Below are 12,799 nucleotides of genomic sequence, written 5' to 3' on the forward strand. Positions count from 1 at the left end.
GGCAGCATGCAGCTTGTTCTCCAGCTGTCCCTGCAACTATGCCAGGGCAGTCACTGTGAGTGACAGTGCACTGGAGCACACTGCCCCTAGAGGCTGTGGAAAATCCCCCACTGGAGATATTCAAGAACTGTCTGGATGAAATCCTGTGCACTGTACTGTAGGATGACCCTACTTCAGCAGGGAGGTTGGACCAGATGATCACTGTGGTCCCTTCCAACCTGACCTGTTCTGTGAGGCTGTTCCCATTGCACTGGGTGCAGTACAGTGGCCTGGACCCCGGTCCTGCCACCCTGAGGGAAGGCCAGGATGGGCAGGACACAGCCAGAGCCTCACAGCCACCCCTGTCCACCCTTTATTAACCATTCATTGCATCCTGCCCAATACACTTAGTGTCCTCGGAGAGCCCGGCACTGCTGACACCCGCTCTCCAGCAGCCGCCCTCCACGGCCCCGGCCGCTCAGCGCTGCTACACGGACCCCGCGTCTGTCTGGGCCCTGCAGTCGCTCTCCAGCTCCTTCTCCGCGATCCTACAGGGAAGAAACCTGTGTTAGGGGCGTGGTCCGGCCGGGCTTCCCCTGGTTTCCCCGCTGCCCCGGCCCACACCTACCGCAGGTGGCCGAAGCGCCGCAGCGCCGCCATCCCGCCGCCGGGCCGGGCCGTTCGCCGCCGCCGGAGCCGCCGCAGGGCCCGCGCCATGCGCCGCTGGCCCGCATACCGCCAGACGAGGCGGGCACGCTCCTCAGGCCGCTCGGCCCCGCCGCTCTGGAACAGGCTCCGCAGCTCCAGCAGTCCCACGCCCTGGAAGATGTTGGCCGAGGCCCGCTTACGGCCGCGGGCTGCTGGCGCCGCCCGCCCCGGAGGGTCGCTCGCCACAGAGGCCGGCGTGCCCATGGCCCCGGCCGCTGCAGGCACCAAAGAGACGGTGTCAGGCTTCGCTCTCGCCGCTCGGCCCGGCTCGCCTCCCCGGGGATCCTGCGCGGATGCCCGGTGAGGAAGGGCGGGCGGTGGGGAAGGGCGCTGGGCAGGAGTCCAGCCGCGCGGGCGGGGCCGCCCAGGAACGCGGGAGGCGCCCCGGCTTGAGCTGGCGCACGCAAGTCCGGTCCCGCCCTGCCCTAGGGCGCTGGGCCCCGCCGTGACCCACTTTCGCTCCGCCGCCGCCCCGCGCCCGACGGCCCCTCGCACAGACCTGGCGGTGGCGGGTCCGCTCAGCACTCGCTGCGCTCCCGGACTCGCTTCGCGCCACCGCGCCGGGGTCCCGCCACTGCCCCGCGCGCCGCTCATTCACGCCCGCGCCCGCCCCGCGCCCGCCCCGCGGCCAATCCCCGCCCGCCCCCCAGCTGCCAGGGCCAATCGGCGCCGAGGGGCGGGGCCGCACCGCCTGTCGGAGGGGGCCACGTGGCGCAGGTGACGTCACGGGCAGCGGGCGAGCCCTCGCCTCTGGGCGGAGCCACGGCGCGCGTCACTCCAAGGGGAATCCCGAGTGACGTAGGGGGGGAACCCCTGAGCGCGCCCCCCGCCGGCCGCCGCGCAGCGCCCCGGTGCGTTGTCCCCGGGACTCGCCACCGACACTGGCCGCCGCCTCCCGCCGCCGCCTCTCGCGCCCCGCGGAGGGGCTCCCTCGGCGGCGGCGGGACGGAAGGGGCACGGCCGTTCGTGCCTGACGGCGGCATCCGCGGCGGCCCTCGGGTGTCCGGTGGGCCGGCGGGAGGCGGAGGCGGGGCGGGGAGGAGAGGAGAGAGGCCCCGCGCGGGGAGGACCGTAAAAGTGCCAGATGTTTGGCAGCGGCCGGGGAAGGAAGTCGCTGCCGGGGCCCTGAGTCCCGCCCGAGCCGCGCCGGAGCAGTCAGGGCCGCGCCATGGCTCGTACGGCTCCCCCGTCAGTGCCGCCGCCCCCGGGGCCGCCGGCCCGCGGCTCGCTCAGCCTCCACCGCGCCTACCTGAGGAGCCCGCTGGGCTTGCTGCGCCTGGGGCAACTGGCGCTGGGCGCTGCCTTCTGGGTGACGGTGGCGGCTAACAAGTACGAGGGGGCGGCCCACTTCGCCCTCTTCGCCGCCGTCCTGGTCTGGCTCCTCACCCTGGCCCTTTTCGGGCTGAGCCTGCTGGGGCGCTGGGAGCTGGTGCCCTGGCTGGGCTCCCGCTGGCTCCTCACCAACCTGGTGCACGACCTGGCGCTGGGTGTGGGGCTTTATGCAGCCGCCACTGGCATCATGGGCCACAAGGCCGGTCAGAGAAGCTATTGCAACCTGCCAGGCTACAGCCAGCACTGCCTCTACGGTGCCTACCTGAGTGCCTCTGTCTGCGGGGGCATCACTGCCTGCCTGTACCTCTTCTCCGGGCTCTACTGCCTGTCACGGCGTTGCCGGGACCAGCGTGACATCATCTGAGACCTTGAGCCACTTGGCTCCCCTTCTTCTCGCTCACGGACAGAGCACAGCCCCTCTCTGGGACAAAGTGACCCTGCTGCCCCATCCCCTCCTGGCTGACTGCACTGCAACTCCTCCAGAGACCCCTGCACAGATGGATGGACAGACAGAGGCCTTCCCCAAGCACACCTTTCCCTGCAACGCACCGAGACATCATGGACACCCAGCCACTGTACAGGCCCTTCTCCCACCTCTGAACCCAAGGAAGGACCCAAGTGGAGAGCCCCTAAGAGGGATATCAATTTTTGGAAGCCCCTCCAGGACCTCTGCCAAACTCCCCTGCTCCTGACCTTGCAGACGCTGCATGCTCAGGTGGGTGCTGACCTCTCCCCAGGGTGGAGGGGAACTGGCCTGGGAGAGCTGAGAAGGGGGCAGTGGTGCCTAGTGGGGTTGGGTGGGCATAAAAACCACCCCAACCCACTGGCAGCCCCTTCTCGCCATTCCAGCTGCGTGGCGCCTCCGCAATTCCCTAACAGAGGCTCTGAACTCGGCTTCCCCAGCCCGGGCCCCTCCTTCTGTCTGGCCTGAAAACATCCTTCATCTTATCGGATCCCCGTGGGGCTCAGCCCCTCCCTGCCCTGCACTCTGGGGGTGTGGAGACACCCGGGTACCACACAACCAGACCCAGCGTCACCCCAGGCCTCTGGACACAACCCAGGTCCAGTCTGGGGTCTGAGCAGGGCAGCAAGGCCTCCATCACTGCAGGACAAGGGGAAGGACAAGTGGGGTCTTACCCTGGGCGGGGGTAAATTCCTCCAACCTTGGAGTTTGTACAGCCCCAGGATGGGGCCAGGTGCCCCTGGGGGTTGAAGGGGCCAGTCTTGGGGTCATTCTCCTGCTGTTCTGCAGAGAGGTTTGTGGCTCTGAGCCACCCAGAGCCACTGAAGCAGACTGCGGCCAGGCTGCTCCAAAAGGGACAGGCACAGCCTCGCTGATGTTTCTGGAGGCTGGCCTGCAGCCCTGCCTGGCTCTGCTGCACTTGGTTTATCATCCCAGAAGATTCTGATCTCTGGACTCTCCGACTTCATCTTGGGACCAGGCAGCTCCTGGAGACTGTGGCAAGGTGGAAGGGTGAGCATGGCAGCATGGCAGTGCTGGGCTGCTGCTGGCACTCTGGCCATGGGGGAACTGGGACCGGGCATTGTGGGGGGACAGCCTGTCTTGGAGAACAGGAGAAGAGGACACTGCCACTGGAGCCAGCCCAGCCTTGGATCAGCCTCCACAATCCACCAAGGGCCAAGTCCTGAGGAGGCCATGTAGGGCCAACTGGAGAAACAGGCAGCCAGAGACAGAATTTTTGGAGGAGCACCACACCAGGGCTGCCCTGCCACAAGCCCTCCTTGCCCTGCCTGGAGGCAGATCCTCTCCTTTGGTCTTGGTGCGAGGGAGGGTCTGCCCCAGTCTCTGTATGGGCTCAGATCAGTGGGGTGGGTGTCCCCAGCAGCTGGCCACAGGGTCTGGCTGTTGCCTGGGGTTCCCTGGTGCCTTTTTTTGGGGTGGAGAGCAGCAGCTGTGATCCTCCTGGGGCTTGAAGGGGCTTGGGGTTGGTACTGGGTCCCCGCTTCCATCATGAGGTGCTGTCCCAGCAGATATCCGTTGTGCTCAGGGGCCCTGCCAACCCCTGGGCCATGTGTCTCTTCCCTGGGTGGGATGTGCCATCCCTGCCCTGTCAGGGCTGGTCCCTGACATCACCTGCCTCCGCCTGTTCTGGTGTAGTCCCTGGCCCAGGCTGCCCAAAATGCCCTCTGTGCTTCTGCCAGCACAAGTGCCTTTCTCTGGCTTTCTGCAGCCCTGTCTGTCATGCTGGCTCTGTCCCCCTACAGCCTCCTCTCTGGTGCCCGTGGATTCACATTCCAAATAAAGCAATGTTGGCGCTCACTGGGTGTCTGGGGCTTTGTGCTGGGGCTGGAACCTGCTGAGTATGAGGTCTGAGCTGGGATCACCCCCAGCTCTGTAGTCTTGTAGCCCTTTGTCCTGGGGCCTCCCTGCTTGGAGCCTCTGGCCGTGGTCACAATGTCCTGGGGTGCTCTGGGGTCACAGGCAGGCTCCACTGGCACCTCTCAGTGCCTGGCAGAGCAGAGGGAAACTGAGTCCCCAGGGCTATGTGGTTGCAGGGGTGCACTGAGGACAGGATGGAGCTGCATTCCTATGGGCTTTGTCACTCAGGGCTGAAAGAGCCCTCTGTCCTTGGGCCAGGACACTGCTAGGCAGTCATGCCCACGCTGTTGGGCCCCCGGAGGGTCGACCGGAGGGTCAGGGACCGCCTAGGGGCAGCTGGCATCTCCCAGGACTGGCTCCAGCCCTGTGATGCACTCTTGGGATGGGGTTGAGCCTCCCCTGTTCAGCAGAGGCTGTGGACAGCCGACAGCATTGTTGAGCCCTCATTGCCCAGGAGTCAGCACAGGGGTAAAATGAGGTTGCATGGAGTATTATGAGATCCCTGCCTTTTGGCATCGGAGGAAGCCCAGGATCCCCAGAGCATCCCTGGGAGCCAGCAGCCCTGCTCTGCTGCAAGCACCTGTCAGGACAGCTCATGGTGCCCAGGGAGATGGGGAGCTGCTGTGCAGGGCAGTGCCTGTGCACCCAGGGCTGGGCTGCTGCGGAGGCACGAAGGGGCAGCAGGTGAGCTGCCAGCCACGGTTACGGGCCTGGAGGGAACCTGTCGCTCCCTCGCGGGGCCCACGCGTGTGGGGCTGCACCCTGGTCTCTCCCCGGGGAGAGGTGCCACAGCAATGGGCTCACGGGGACAAACCCACTGTGCCCGACACGGCTAGGTGCAGGCCATGACAAGACCCAGTCTGGGACTGAGACTTGGACCAGGACTGAAACGGATCGTCCTCAGCCCCGGACTGGGACGGGATCCAGGCTGTGACTGAGCGCTACACCAGAGCAGAGGCGAGCCGAGACAGGGCTAGGACGCTGATTAACCGCGGGTCTGGGCCGAGCCTCGTGTCTAGACCAGACCCATCCACACGCAGGACCCACACGCAGCGCCACGGGCAGGGCCGGGCGGCACCGGGCACCAGAGGAGACGCCGCCGCTTCCGGCGCCGCCCGCTCCGCCCCGCGGGGGCGGGGCCCGTACGCCGCGCCCCGGTCCGGCCCTCTGATTGGCTGCGCGCGGCGCCGCGCCCTGGTCCGGCTCCCCGATTGGCTGCGCTCGCGGCGCGCCCGCCGCGTCACGGCAGCGGCCGAGGGCCGAGGGCGGCGGTGCCGGTGCGGCCCCGTCCCGGTGCGGCCCCGCTGCCGTCATGCAGGCGGTGGAGCGGGACGGGGCGGCGGGCGGCTCCGAAGGGGTGGCGGGCGGCGGTGAGGCCCCACCAGAGCCGTCGCCGCCCAAGGCTGCCGCCGCTTTCGACCTGCTGGAGCTGGTGCGGAGCTACCGGCGACTGGAGCTGTACCTGGAGCCGGTGCGGGACGCGGCCGAGGGCATCCGCTCCCTCCTGAGGTAGGTATGGGATGGGCTGGGACCCGTACCGAGATCGTCCCCGGGGCCTCACGTCCCTCGCTTCCCCCTGTCTCGGCAGGTGGCAGCGGCCCGTGTGCTCCCTCCTGGTCTGCCTCGGCCTCAACTTCCTCCTGCTCACCCTCGGACAAGGTGCGTGTCGGGGGTCGAGGCCGGTCCCCTCCCCAGACCCCCGGGCTGACGCTGTCCCACCTCTTCCAGCCGCCTGGTACTCGATGCTCGCCCTGCTGGTCGCGGTGCCGGCCCTGCTGGGCTACCTGCAGGAGTCGTGCCGGGCCCGGCCCTCGGAGCCGGAGCTGGTGCGCAGGAGGTACCACAGCATCCGCAGGGAGGACCTGCGCAAGGTGCAGCTCTCCCGGCAGGAGGCCATCGCCCAGGTCAAGAGCTTGTGAGTCCCTGGGGCCGCCCCAGCTCTGGGGCTGTGGGGACCTCTGCAGCCGAGAAAGCTTCTCTGGGGTTCTGCAGAGAGTCTGGGTTTGTGCCAGGCTGGCCACTGTAACCCGTGTGGGGGAGTCAGAGTGTGTGTTTGTGAGGCTTTTTTGTGACTCTGAGGTCTTATTCACAGCCTGATCCAGCTGGAGGGGTTTCTGAGCGGGATGTGTTGCAACTGTGAGGCCGTGTACCGTGTGCTGTACTGGGAGAATCCCACTGTCTCTTCCCAGTGAGTAGTACTAGGTCAGACACCCTGTGGTGGGCTTGATGGGGAGAGGGGGCCTCCGGAGCTGTATTTGATGTGTTTGGTACTTGGAGAGAGCAAGTGGAACACCAGATGAACGAAGGGGTTTTATGCTGTGGTGTGAGTTGCTCCAACTTGACCGCAGCATCCTGCTGGTTTTTGTAGGTTTTATGGGGCACTGCTGGGCACTGTTTGTGTCCTTTACCTACTGCCCCTCTGCTGGGTCCTGGCCATCATCAACAGCACCCTGTTCCTGGGCAACACCCAGTTCTACCAAGGTATGAGAACTCTCTGGAAGTGTCCTGTGTGGGATGGGTTGGGGAAAGGCCCTCTGAGGCCAGGGATCCTGCCCTGGGCCTCTCCCAGCACCCTCCCATGCGTACAGTGTCAGGCTCTGCTTGAACACCCCTCCCAAGGGCAACAGTGCCCTGTGATGGTGCTCAACAGCCCAGGGTGGGTGGTGTGGTCCCAGGGCTTAGCTGTTGGAGGTGAGATTCTCTCCTGATTTGTGTCCCAGCCTGAGTGCTGTTCTCTTCTCTGCACTGTGGCAAACCATGGCCTGCTAATGCAGCCTGTGCATGAGCATCACCACCCCTCTCAGTTCCTGACCCTGCTCTTCAGGACTTGAAACGTGTTCAGTGCCTGTGGCAATGTATGACACAGGTCTGAAAACATGCCATTGGAAGAGAGAGGAGCTGGAGGCACTCCCTGTTCTGTGGCACAGGGAGTGCTGGAGGAGCATTGGATATGTCTGAGCTGTAACTAAGGCCCCTCCTGTTCCCTATCCTGAGCTGGGGCAGGTGTTGGAGGGGTTCCTTACTGCCCTAACTTTGATGTGTGAGCAAAGAGGGGCTCAGAGTACCTGAGGGGTCAAGGTTGTATGTGCCAATGTCCCAGCTTGGGCCCTGGAGATCTACTCTTGGAGATGGCTTTTGTGTGGTGGGGCTGGGAGAAGGGAAGTGCCACCCTACTCCAGCTGCTTTCTCCCTTTACCAGTGATAATGGAGCTCAAGGCCTCGATTGAGCAGTGCGTGGGCACCAAGCCCCTCGAGAGCACTCCAGAGCCTGCTGAACCCCTGCCAGCAGCTGCTGCCCCAGATCGGACCCCCACACCCACCAGCGCAGAGGTGAGATAGGGACAGGGCTGGCAGCTGGGCCGTGGGAGTTGCAGAGTCAGCCCCTTGGGTCTGACCGTGCCTGTGTCCCTCTACCCACAAACTTGTTCGAGCTGCCAGCTTTGCTGGAAGCCTGCGAACTACTCTTGAGTTATTGGGAGGCTGTTCTGCTGCCTTGGGGGCTTGGCTCAAGTCCTTTTGCCACACGTTAGGATGTAGTCTGGGGAGACAGGGCCTCATCTCACCTTCAGGGACTCGTGTCTTCTCATAGGGCTGCCCAAGGCCTGGTCCATTGTCCTAGAACCTCCTGCAGGAATGTGGGTCCACCTTTGAACAGAGGCAGGAGAACAGCTGGACTAGCTATGTGAATCTCTTGCAGGACCTTACCCCTGGAAGCGTGGAGGAGGCAGAGGAGGCAGAGCCTGATGAAGAGTTCAAAGATGCTATTGAGGTTTGAGCCTGGTGGGAGGTGGGCTGTGCCTGAAGGGCAGCTGAGGTGGGAAAGGGCCTTGATGGGCAAGCTGGGTGCTCAGAGAGGGTGGCTGTGGGGCTGGGTGCCTCTGACTCCATCTATGCTCACCCTCATCTCTTCCCATGCTGCGGGAGAAGGAGAACCAGCTGCTGGTCATGGTGAGTACTGCCATGCCAAGGCGTGCAAGAGGAACATCTCCTCCCACTGGGGCTGGCAACCTTTTCTTGGTTTGCCAGTGGCTTGTGGTGATGCCAGGTGGAGCATCCTGCTTGTTGGGTACCCGTCTCTGGAGTGGGCTGCCCTGCAGCCCTCGGCATGGCCCCAGCCACTGCTCTGCTCTCTGCAGGAGGATGACGAGAGCTCTCAGTGCTCAACCGATTTTGACCTCAGCCTCCCGGACAATGGTTTTATGAGCAAAAACGAAGTGATCCGCAGCAAGGTGTCACGTCTGACCGAGCGCCTGCGAAAGCGTTACCCCAGCAACAACTTCGGTAAGTTTAGGAGCAGGTGCTGCTTGGGGGAGCTCAGCAGAGGGATCTGTGCTGCTTGCAGTGGTGATCATGAGACTTGAAGTGGGCAGAGTGGTGCAGTACCTGCCAGGGCTGTGCTGACACCTCCAGTGACCTTCCCCTCTCCTTGGGGAGTATGTTCCTAGCCTTACCTAGGAAAGGCAAGGATGGGAAGGTGCAGGAACGTCATCTCCAAGCGGAACCTTTACAACAGCTGTGGGTGTTCCTCTGCTGCTCACAGCTCCAGGCATCAGAGCCCTGTCTGACCTCTGCTCTCTTTCTTTCAGGGAGCTGCACGGGCTGTGCAGCCACCTTCTCTGTGCTCAAGAAGAGGGTGAGTCTTTGGCTTCTACCCCAGCTTGCTGGGTGCACCTGGGGCAGAGGTGTTGCCCATGTCTGGCTTGCCCTGGCTTTCTCCAGCAGCTCAGGTGTCTGGCCTTGGTCTCAGCCCAGATGACCTCAGCTAAGTGCTGCGTGTTGCCATGTGCTTAATGGTGCCAGGAATCCCTTGCACTGTGGAGCATTTGTCCCTTTACTCCTTTGGAAGCTGACTCAGACCAAACCCACATGTGCTGTTGTAGCTCTGTGTCCTGGTTTAGTCCATGACTTGTGGCCTGAGAGATTTCTGGTGAAGCAGAGCATGGGTCTGCCTGGGGGAATGACAGAAACAAATGCCACCCTGTTGCCTTATCTGAGCCCCTACGTGTGACACTTGGCACACAGTCCCTGGGCAGTTCTGGGAAGGATATATCTCCTGTCCCCTCCAGGCTCACATTGCTGTCTTCCTGCTGCCTCCCCTTCTGCAGACTTGTGGCGCCCTTCCCTTATTCCTGGGTTAGTCCGATATACACCTGGGACTCACCTCCATCTCTCTCCACAGAGGAGCTGCAGTAACTGTGGGAACAGCTTCTGCTCCAGGTGTTGTTCCTTCAAAGTCCCTAAGGCTGTGATGGGAGCCACGGGTGAGTGGAAAGGTGGAGGAGGGCAGAGCTCCTGCTTCCACCTGTGCTGTCTGCCCCAGGATTTGCCCCAGCCCTGGTGGGGAGGGTAGACAGGACCTGCCCAGTGCAGCCTGGCTCAGGACAGAGCAGCAATGGGTTTGCAGCTCTCCGAGCAGCTCTGTGGTTGGGGTCCCTAGCCTGTGGTGGGAAAGGGGGAGCATCTCTGACGCCTGCTTTCCTTTCCAGCCCCAGAGGCTCAGAGGGAGACGGTGTTTGTGTGTGCTCTGTGCAACCAGGTGCTCATCAAGTGATGAAACAGACCCAGCTCTTGTGGCCTGCACTGCCTGACACCTGGGACAGCGGGCAGGCACCCTTGCCACCAGGAACCTGGACTGTTTGGATCCCAGCGTGGCATTCCCCAGACAGAGGATGCTTGCACTCTCTGCTCCTCCTGCTAGTGCCAGGCTAGGGCCTGACCAGCTCTCCTTGCCACGCAAAGGCTGAGTCCCTGTGGTGGAATATTGTCCGTGGCTGTGTCCCATCCCTGCAGCTGCTCCAAGCCCTGGGTGCTCTCCGGCACTTGCTGCACCCTGCCATGTGCTTGCCCAGGCCCTGTGGCCTGGCTCAGTGATGGAGGAGCCATCTTTCCCTTCACCTCCTGGTTGGGGTGGAACAACCTCAGGGCTCCGTCCCTACCTTTCCCAGCACTGTGCTATAAATGACTGTATTTTTGGGATCAAGTCAGAACTCTACCTGCACCTCCAGGAGATGTGGTCCTTGGTCCTGGTCAGCTGACACCCTGCTGGTCACTCCTGTGCTCCTTGACGTCATCACCTGCAGGTTTAGTCTTTTACCCCTGGATTTGGCTGTAGTGCAGAGGAGGGTGAGTTTGGGCTGGGCTGTGTGGCCGTGTCTCCAGTGTGAGAAGAGGCAGGAGTTGGTGCTGCTCTGTGCACTTAGTGACTGCTGCTTTCTAATACAGATTAATATATAATTGCATATAGAGAATGACCAATAAATTTCTTGTCCTTAGCTGGCTCTTGTCTTGTCCTAGTGAAAGCTGTCCCAGTCCCAGGTGACTCTGATGCCTCTATGGCCTTGGCCCTGCAGGTGCTCATGGAGAAATGGTGTGTCTCTGCCACCAGCTCTCCGCGCTTTACTGGAGTTTCCATCTTCTGTCCTGCTGTAGCCTTATTTACTCCCTGCTCAGAGCTGTGTTGCAGCCACCCTTTGGCTGTGCCAGGGCTGGATCCTGCTGGGCTGGAGCCAGGGAACACCTCAGCTTTGACAGGAGCTGCTGGGCTTCCTCTGCCTTCCGTGGCTGCTCCTTCCCCTGCCCTACCCATGCAGTGGTCCCACCAGCTGCCTGTGTGCACAAGGATGACCTTTTCCTGTGTGAACAGCAAAGCTCCCAGCTATTCCAGGAATGTGACTCTGGCTGCTGTGCAGCTGGGAACCGCCACGACCTGGGTCCCTGCCAGCCAGCTGCAGCTTCCCCCCAGCCAGGGAATCTGGGGGGGCCAGTGCTCTTGGGCTGGCAGTGCCCACCAAGCTGTGACACCCACCAGTCTGAGAAGTCACTGGACCCCAGACCTCGCTGCAGGTTGTACATCCCACCAGTGTGGGAGTTGTATGGGGCAGTTCCTCTTGGCTGTGGATCATAAACCCCTTCCCATGGAAATCTGGGGGAAAGCTGGATTTGGCATTGATGATGAGGGTGTCTGGGTTATGCTGTGTGCGCGGGGGGGACTGGCTCAGCAGTTACTGGGGGCAGTGGAGCAGCTGTAGCAGTGAGGAGGGCTGTGTAGCACCCCAAGAGCTGTGGGGTTATGTTTGTGTATGTGTCTGCAGTGGGTTAAGTACTGGGCTGGGGAGGATGAGCTGTAGAGCTCAGACAGCCAACCGTGGGAGGCAGAGGAGTTACTTGTCTTTCTAGAGAAAACACTTGGAGCAATGAGCATGATGGCCATGTATGTCTGAACACTCCCTGGAAAGATGCTAATGACACAGAATACAGAGGACTGCAGATAAACTTGCACTGTGGGAGATGGGGTTTTATTTATGCATTTTAAGTTTCGCAGTTAAATGTCATAATTGACAATGTTTATTCCTGTGGTGGTGTGCTCAGCACTCACTCTCTGAACATACCTTCTAATGATATTTGAATTTTTTCCTCATTTTTTTCCCCAGTGACTGGGGAGAGGCGGGGGGGCAGTAACTCCCTGCCCCCGGTGTGAGGCTGGGGCAGGGGCTGGCTGCCATGTGTCCCTGTCTGGCTGCAGGGCAGGGGCACTGGCACATTCCCTGGCAGGAGCAGGATGTCAGTGCCATTTGGGGTTCTGGAGGCTCACTGGTGGGGCTGAGGCCATGCCAAGGAGGGCAGAGGGAGAAGGGGTCACCTCAGTGCAGTGCAGGGCAGGTGCCCAGTGGTCCTGCCAGCCTGGAGGAGGGTGAGTGCAGACATCCCACAGCCTCAATTTCCCTCTTGTCCCGAGAGGCTCCCTTGTGGCCAGGCCAGCTCCGATGAGATGATGCAATGCCAGGCAGCCAGGCACTGGGTAAATATCCAGGTGTCCACTCTCAGGCCTCCCTCACCCATTGGGATGGGTGGATACATGTGTGCATTGGATAAACAGGTCTGGGGTGGGCAGGACGCCCCCTTGCTAACTGAGACAGGGAGGCAGCCAGGGGAGTCGAGCCAAGCTAAGGAACAGCACCCTCCTGCCATCAGAGGGGCTAGGCTGAGAGCTGCCCTGGTCCTTGTGATCCTGGGAAGGTCCTGCCTGGTGCAAGTGGGTGGCACCAGAAGTCTTTTGGGAAGAGGTGGGAGGTTGTGGCGTGGGAGGTCTGGCGGCCGGGCAGGGCTGGCAGGGAGCTGCAGGCAGGGCTTTCAGGTGATAGGGTGTGGAGTGGCCAAAGTTGGCGGCTGTCTGGTCCAGGATCTTCCCCCTACTGTGCTCAGTGCCAGGCTGCTCACATGTGCTGCCAGGCCCCAGCCTGCGGATTTGTCCCCTGGGATGACAGAGGGAGAAAAACCTCTCTGGCAAACACTGTCAGACTCAGCTGTGGGGCTCCAGCAGCAGTGATGCCTCTGTCCCCTCACCCTGCTCATCATGACACCCTCCCAGGGTCCTTGGAGGGGCAGGGGTGCCTGAGCGTCCAACCATGCCTGTGAGTCCTGGGAATTTCATCCCTTGGC

General features: G+C 62.4%; 3 protein-coding genes across 5 annotated transcripts; 2 read left to right on the forward strand and 1 right to left on the reverse strand.

Moving 5' to 3' along the window:
- Positions 1 to 334: 334 nt before the first annotated feature.
- On the reverse strand, positions 335 to 990 carry AVPI1 (arginine vasopressin induced 1). The gene is made up of 2 exons (XM_017804155.1): positions 608 to 990; positions 335 to 527 (listed from the first exon to the last, which is right to left on the reverse strand). Exons 1-2 carry the CDS (start codon positions 889 to 891, stop codon positions 467 to 469), a joined length of 345 nt encoding a protein of 114 aa, XP_017659644.1. The 5' UTR covers positions 892 to 990; the 3' UTR covers positions 335 to 466.
- Positions 991 to 1,855: 865 nt separating this feature from the next.
- Positions 1,856 to 4,300, forward strand: MARVELD1 (MARVEL domain containing 1). Of its 2 annotated transcripts, none has more exons than XM_017839242.1 (2): positions 1,856 to 2,734; positions 2,869 to 4,300. In XM_017839242.1, exon 1 carries the CDS (start codon positions 1,856 to 1,858, stop codon positions 2,381 to 2,383), a length of 528 nt encoding a protein of 175 aa, XP_017694731.1. In that variant the 3' UTR covers positions 2,384 to 2,734; positions 2,869 to 4,300. The 2 variants fall into 2 exon arrangements, with proteins under 2 accessions (XP_017694731.1, XP_017694738.1); XM_017839249.1 differs by having other exon boundaries at positions 3,272 to 4,300.
- A 1,372-nt stretch (positions 4,301 to 5,672) lies between these two features.
- Positions 5,673 to 10,632, forward strand: ZFYVE27 (zinc finger FYVE-type containing 27). 2 transcript variants are annotated; one of them, XM_017804175.1, is made up of 12 exons: positions 5,673 to 5,869; positions 5,949 to 6,019; positions 6,089 to 6,275; positions 6,453 to 6,548; positions 6,729 to 6,841; positions 7,560 to 7,690; positions 8,058 to 8,129; positions 8,288 to 8,308; positions 8,497 to 8,641; positions 8,947 to 8,993; positions 9,540 to 9,621; positions 9,847 to 10,632. In XM_017804175.1, the coding sequence occupies exons 1-12, from the start codon at positions 5,673 to 5,675 to the stop codon at positions 9,909 to 9,911; spliced, it is 1,227 nt and encodes a 408-aa protein (XP_017659664.1). In that variant the 3' UTR covers positions 9,912 to 10,632. The 2 variants fall into 2 exon arrangements, with proteins under 2 accessions (XP_017659664.1, XP_017659666.1); XM_017804177.1 differs by lacking the exon at positions 8,288 to 8,308.
- The last annotated feature ends 2,167 nt before the right edge of the window (positions 10,633 to 12,799 follow it).

The sequence above is a fragment of the Lepidothrix coronata genome, unplaced genomic scaffold (assembly GCF_001604755.1).
Source record: "Lepidothrix coronata isolate B3197 unplaced genomic scaffold, Lepidothrix_coronata-1.0 Scaffold8, whole genome shotgun sequence".
In the NCBI taxonomy this organism is placed as follows: domain Eukaryota; kingdom Metazoa; phylum Chordata; class Aves; order Passeriformes; family Pipridae; genus Lepidothrix; species Lepidothrix coronata.

What these genes read in the sequence shown, in the direction of transcription:
- AVPI1 (XM_017804155.1), bottom strand. Translation starts at nt 891, where the DNA reads ATGGGCACGCCGGCCTCTGTGGCGAGCGACCCTCCGGGGCGGGCGGCG. An exon ending in CGGCGCTTCGGCCACCTGCG is followed by an intron (nt 528 to 607) that starts GTAGGTGTGGGC and finishes TCTTCCCTGTAG; the next exon opens with GATCGCGGAGAAGGAGCTGG.
- MARVELD1 (XM_017839242.1), top strand. Translation starts at nt 1,856, where the DNA reads ATGGCTCGTACGGCTCCCCCGTCAGTGCCGCCGCCCCCGGGGCCGCCG.
- ZFYVE27 (XM_017804175.1), top strand. Translation starts at nt 5,673, where the DNA reads ATGCAGGCGGTGGAGCGGGACGGGGCGGCGGGCGGCTCCGAAGGGGTG. An exon ending in GGCATCCGCTCCCTCCTGAG is followed by an intron (nt 5,870 to 5,948) that starts GTAGGTATGGGA and finishes CTGTCTCGGCAG; the next exon opens with GTGGCAGCGGCCCGTGTGCT. An exon ending in ATCGCCCAGGTCAAGAGCTT is followed by an intron (nt 6,276 to 6,452) that starts GTGAGTCCCTGG and finishes TCTTATTCACAG; the next exon opens with CCTGATCCAGCTGGAGGGGT.